General features: G+C 40.9%; 1 protein-coding gene across 1 annotated transcript; it reads right to left on the reverse strand.

Moving 5' to 3' along the window:
* Nucleotides 1-667: 667 nt before the first annotated feature.
* On the reverse strand, nt 668-4,458 carry TTC32 (tetratricopeptide repeat domain 32). The gene is made up of 3 exons (XM_042445422.1): nt 4,177-4,458; nt 2,558-2,718; nt 668-1,253 (listed from the first exon to the last, which is right to left on the reverse strand). The coding sequence occupies exons 1-3, from the start codon at nt 4,311-4,313 to the stop codon at nt 1,126-1,128; spliced, it is 426 nt and encodes a 141-aa protein (XP_042301356.1). The 5' UTR covers nt 4,314-4,458; the 3' UTR covers nt 668-1,125.
* Between the last annotated feature and the right edge of the window lie 1,794 nt (nt 4,459-6,252).

The raw sequence follows: 6,252 nt of genomic DNA on the forward strand, positions 1-6,252 counted from the left end.
CCAGATTTTTTTTTCAAGCATTCAGTAATCTAATGGCTGGACAGTCTTACATGTCTGAAGCCATCCCACTGACTATCTTTTATCTGGATAACTGCCTGCCTCTGAAGATCAGCAGATTTATTTCAGTTGGGAACTATTTAACCCCCACCAAAAAAAAACCTTTCCCTATTAGTCAGTTTTATACATTACAGGTTGAGAGTCTCCCTTACCCAAAATGCTTGGGACCAGAGGTGTGTTTGGATTGTTGTTGTTGTTATTTAGTTAGTTAGTTTGATTTTGAAATATCTCTTTGTGCATATAAACACATAACGATATCTCTTGGAGATGGGACTCAAATCTAAACATGTAATTAGGCTTATTGCACTGCACTTGGACAAAGGGGAACAGAACGGGGGGAAACATATGTTAGCGCACAGGATAGCACCACCGATGCCACTGGAAATCCCCAAGCTGTTCCCCGGCAGCTGATTTGGAAGGACCATTTTGAACTGTTCTTCAAAATAAGCTGCTGTGGAAAGACTGGGGAACAATTTGGGGACTCCCGGCAGCATCGGCGGTGTTCTTCCATGTGGTAACACATGTTTTCCCCCCATTCCGTTCCATTCCTTCCAAGTGCCGTGCGATAAGCTTACACGTATCATATATACCTTGCACACATAGCCTGCAGGTCATTTTATACATTTTTAATAATTTTACATGAAAGTAAGTTGGTGTACATTGAACCATCAGAAAGCAAAGGCATCACTATCTCAGCCACAGTTCTAGCAAAGATCAGATATGACAGAAATTGTAACTCAGTAACATCTGAGTGTGAGCCAGTGTAATGGCTTGAGCATTGAACCACAACCCTGGAGACTGGGGTTCAATTCTCAACCATTATTGAATCTAATGTTTCACTATTAGTTTTGTTTAGCTACACTAAATTTAAAAGATTTAATATAAAACAGTGAATAGAATCTGAGGGTTAATACAATTTTATGCACTCTACATTAAAAATAGGTTAAATTTCAATAAATCTTGTTTGAGGTCCTGTTTTCTGATAGAAATGTGGTAAGGGAAAGTTGTCTCTTCATTTTGCCAGAAAATCCAGTCTCCATAATAAAATGTTTCAGAGGTAGTAGACTTTTAATAGTTCCTTTTTAATTTTTCTTCTTTATCATGAATAGTCTGCTTTAAACTCAAAGCAGCATCTTGAAAGTTGGGATTTAGCTCTAAAACCTTCCTGAAATCCCTCAATGCTTCATCAAAGAATCCTGTCTCAAAAAAAGAAAGACAATAAAAAGACGTTATGTACATTCCACTTCAATACCTTTGCAACCTGTAAATTTATATTCATTTAGTATGGAGTAAGTCTCACTCAAGAGACTTTTTGAGTAAACATATATAGCATTGTAGTGTTAATCTCACAAACAAAAGCTAAACCTACTAATACATTTCATTATCTGTTTGTTCCCTCATCCAATTCTGAAAGGGATTAGGTAGTTCACTGAGGCAGTTAAGTTGTTCTCCACCTTTCAGGCATGGACACCTGAATGGTATGCTACTGTACTTAGGAGATTTAAAGCAGGAAAAATGAGGTTGGTGGACTAGTATATGTTACGTATATACCCTGTCATGTACTAGATTTTGCATAAGTAGAAGAAATTAAAGATAATTTAGAACAAAGGGAAGGAGGCTTCCACAATACTATCACTGTATGCCTAAAATGTACAGTGATGGGAACATCAGAACACCATGCACTACAGGGCATGTGCCCTTCACAAAGAAGCCTGATTATTGACTGTGCACCTCCCTCAAGAACCTGGCAGACTATTTAGAGGAGTTTAACATCAGGGCCTAAATACCCTAAAGGCACCAGATCCCATCTGATTTAGGAAGCTAAGTGGAGTCAGCCTTGGTTAGAATTTCAATAGGAGACTGCCAACAAATCCCAGGTGCTTCAGGCTCTGTTTTACAGGAAGGAACTGGCCAAACCACCTCTGAGAATTCCTTCCCTAAGAAAACCTATGGGTCTCCATAAGTCAACAAGTGACTTGAAGGCATGTGCATACACACACACACACACACACACACACACACTCCAGTGGACAATATAGATAGGGTTCTCTTGTAGAGAGAAATTTTATAAGCCCCTATTAGAAAGAACCCAGTCTGAACATTATTAAATGAGTACAGTTGGTCCTCCACATTTGTGGTTTTGACTTTTGCAGATCTGATTATTTGCAGTTTTGACTAATACGTTCTCTCTAGGAATCTGTAGGTCCTCCAGTGTAATTCTGCCAGAAGCTGTCATACAGTTGTGCTGGAGAGGAAGTTCCTAGAGAAAAACACTTCTCTAGGCATTGGTAGGTCCTCCAACATGATCCTAGGATCAGCTTCTGGAAAATGTTGCCCATAGAGTTGCACTGGAAGACCTGGAGATTCCTAGAAAAGTGTTATTTTTTTATTTGCAGTTTTTTTCAATTCATGAGGGTCCTTCACCCCTAACCCCAGTGAATGTGGCAGGACCACTGTAATTGCAACATAATTTAAATATTGAATTCAAATACTTCCATACCTAGCCTATACAATATCAATCCTCTGTTATAATATGGGACTTCAAAATCAGGTTGTGCTTCTATGGCTGCTGTGTAGTCATCCATTGCTTCATAGAAGTCGACTCTCAAGTACTTTATCTGTCCCCTGTTGTTAAATGCTGTTGCCAGATCACGGCAGGATCTAGAGAAAGAAGGGGAAACAGTTAAATATGTTCCACCACACACCTCATCTTCAAACATGGCTTTGCTTAATAAGACATTTAAAAAGCAAACTGATCTGTAAAAAATCATTCCTTGAACTCTCCAAGGTAAAAATGTAGGGAGGTTATGTACAAGTAAAACCACTGCTTTCACTCCTTTCTTGGAGGTCTTCAAGCAGAGGCTGGATGGCCATCTGTCAGGGATGCTTTGATTGGGATTTCCTGCATGCGTTGGCTTGCTAGGGCTGACCAGTGGTCTAAAGCACACTGCGGAAATAATCCAGTTTGAGACCGCTTTAACTGTCCTGGTTGAAGGCTAGGGAATCCTGGGAATTGTAGTCTTGTGAGGGACATTTAACTTTCTCTCTCAGAAAGAGCTCTGGTGCCACAATAAACTACAACTCCCAGGATTCCCTAGCACTGAGCCAAGGCAGTCAAAGCGGTCTGAAACTGGATTATTTCTGCAGTGTGTTTTGGCCCAAGCATTGTAACGAAACATTATCTAGAGAGCCACACTTGCCCACCTGTTTCCTATACAAACAGACTGTATTATATAGTGCAGGTTGGGATTTGGGGTGTAGTGATTTGAAGTTTGGACAGGGTTCATTTCCCGGCTCGGCCATGGAAACCCATTGGGTGACCTTAAGCAAGTCACACTCTCTCAGCCTCAGAGGAAAGGCAATGTAAAATTCACAAGTAACGCTTCCAAAGTCTACTCCTGACATTTCATGGAACATTGGCTGCATCCACATTGGAGAAATAACTCGGTTTGGCACCGCTTTAAGTGTCTTGGCTCAAAGCTATGGGATTCTGGGAGTTGGAGTTTGTTGTGGGGGTCCAGAGTGGAGCTTTCAGCTCCTGTATCTCGCCCCCCCCCCCCATAATAATAATCAGGCTGTATCTACACTGCAGAATTAATGCAGTTTGACCCCACTCTAGCTGCCAGGGCTCCATGCTATGGTATCCTGGGATTTGTAGTTTTGTGAGACATTTAGTCTTCTCTCTTTTCATTGGATTTAGGCTGCTGCCACACTGCAGTTTCATAATAATGGAGTTTGACACCGTTTTAAGTGACATGGCTCCATCCTATGGAATCCTGGGATTTGTAGTTTTATCATATAGATAGATAGATAGTGCCACAAGAAACTACAAATCCCAAGATCCCATAAGAGGGAGCCATGACAATTAAAGAGGTTCCAAACTTTACAGCCACAGATTGCCACCTAAGTGTTGCTTCTCTCATAATCTGTTGACTATCTAATGTTGTCTATTTTTGTTTATTTATATTTATTATATTATATTATTTATTGCCTCAGCTTTCCCCTCTGGAAAGAGGTTTCCTTTGACAAACTAAAAAAAAACCACCCCTATTTCTGCCACTTGGTTTAATCCGCAACCATTTCACACACACCCCCACCTCACTGTATACATGGACTCACCCGGTGCCGGAGCATGCGCAGTTATCAATAAAGCGGCTGTACAGCTCCTCCGCCGTCTCATACCGTCGCTCCTTGAAGTGCGCGTGCGCCGAAGGCAGCAAGTCTGAAGCCGTTTCGGCAGTGGGAGCTCCCTCCATCTCCCCCCTCCTCAATGCTGATTGGGAAGGCGATTGTTAGGTCCCTCCGCAGCACCCTTACCCCCAGAAGCTAAACACGCAGCCACTTCCGACCATTCGAAAGACTTGCCAGGATTTCCGTCTTCCGCAGTGTATGTGACGTCACGGCAGTGGGAACGCCCGAGTCATAGACTTACTCAAAACTTAGACTGCCAGACGCTTGTGAACTTCCGGGTGTGAATCATGCATGCAACACTCACATCCCAAAGAAAAATAAGATGCCATTCTTGTTGTTGTTATTTAATGTTGTCATCCTCCCCAGCATACCATCTCTACTAAGGACTGAAACAACATCCAGGCATATGAGTAACATCTATTGTTTTTAATCCTTCTCCTGTTTGGTTTGTAACATCTTGCCTGATGCTTTGAAAGCTTGCATCAAGTATATTGTGCATTTTGTTTGGCCCCATAAAGGTATCACTGATGGATTTTTGTTTGCATTCGTTAAATGGCCCTGAATGCTGCCCCTGAATGTTTTCAGTGCAAAAGTTAAACTGCTTTTGATTTAAAACACAAGTTGGCAGCATTAAAAGGTAATTAAAGACTCAAATAGATAAGACTAATTGTACCGGGTTCATAATAAAGATTATTATTTTACAGAAGTGTTGCAACACCAATTTTTTATTGTTTCGGTGACTTAGCTCTTCCTGGGACTAATAGTCACCTTTAGAGCAGGAAACAGGTTACTCAGAGCTAAAAGGAATCAGGAAGTAAGTAGATAAAATGTTGACATTATTATTTAGTGACATAAGTAAATACATATATATGATTGGAATGATATATTTTTTGATGCCGCTTGTTTTGTTGTTTTATTTTTTCTTACAATAGTGGAAATCAATAAAAATCATGACCAAGAAAATAAAATAAAAAGGAGGACGGGAAAGAGCTTCAGCGTTTGCCATGTCGCTTGTGCAACAAAACACAAAATCCAAAATGCCCACGGTGCTAACACTTGTATTACGCCATCAAAAAGCCACTATATGTCTTTCACTTTTTTCGTCGGACTTACAAAAGCACCACAGCAATGTGTGTTTCATGCTTAGAACAGAGTTATTAACACCCCTCCCAACATTAGAAAACAAGGAATTCAATGATATAGCCGTGTTGGTCTTGTAGGATCAGTATGTGGAGAGATCTTGTAGCACCTTTTGAGAGTGAGATAAAGAAGTTGGTAACATGAGCTTTCCTAGACTACAGTCACCCCTCCATCCTCACAGTCTTGAGATCCGCGGTCTTGACTGTTCTTAATTTGCAGTTTAGGTCGAAACTAAGTTGTGCTGAGTATAATTATTTCCATCTTTGTTGTTGTTAATTGCTGTCAAGTCAACCTTGATTTATGGCAGTTCTACAATTGAGACATCCAAGTCGCACTATCATCAACAACCTTGTTCAGGTTTTGCAGACGGCTTCTTTGTCTGAGTCTATCCCTCTAATGTGCTCTTCCTCTTTGCCTACTGTCTTTGCCTTACCGAGCATTATTGTCTTTTCTACTGAATCATTTCTTCTCATGGCCAAAGTATGACAGCTGCAGTTTGATGATCATGGCTTCGAGGGAGAGTTCAGGTTTGATCTCCTCTGGCACTATTCATAACAGGACTGCTAGTCATGTTTATGAATATTAGTAACATAGTGTGAACACTATCCCCCCCCCCTAAAAAAAGTGTCCAAGCCACTAAGAGTTCTGTTGAATCACTAAAGATCCACCCAGCCTAGCATTTTGTTCCCACTGTGGCCGAACAGATGTCTATTAAAAGCCCATTAACGATACAATAGCAACACCCTTCCACTTGGGTCCCCCTGCAACTGGTGTTCTGAGATACGTTGCCTCTTATAAAATACACAGCCATGACTAGCAGATATTGATAATCTCATCCTCTCCAAAGCTGTCTTATTTCCATTA

The sequence above is a fragment of the Sceloporus undulatus genome, chromosome 1 (assembly GCF_019175285.1).
Source record: "Sceloporus undulatus isolate JIND9_A2432 ecotype Alabama chromosome 1, SceUnd_v1.1, whole genome shotgun sequence".
In the NCBI taxonomy this organism is placed as follows: Eukaryota; Metazoa; Chordata; class Lepidosauria; order Squamata; family Phrynosomatidae; genus Sceloporus; species Sceloporus undulatus.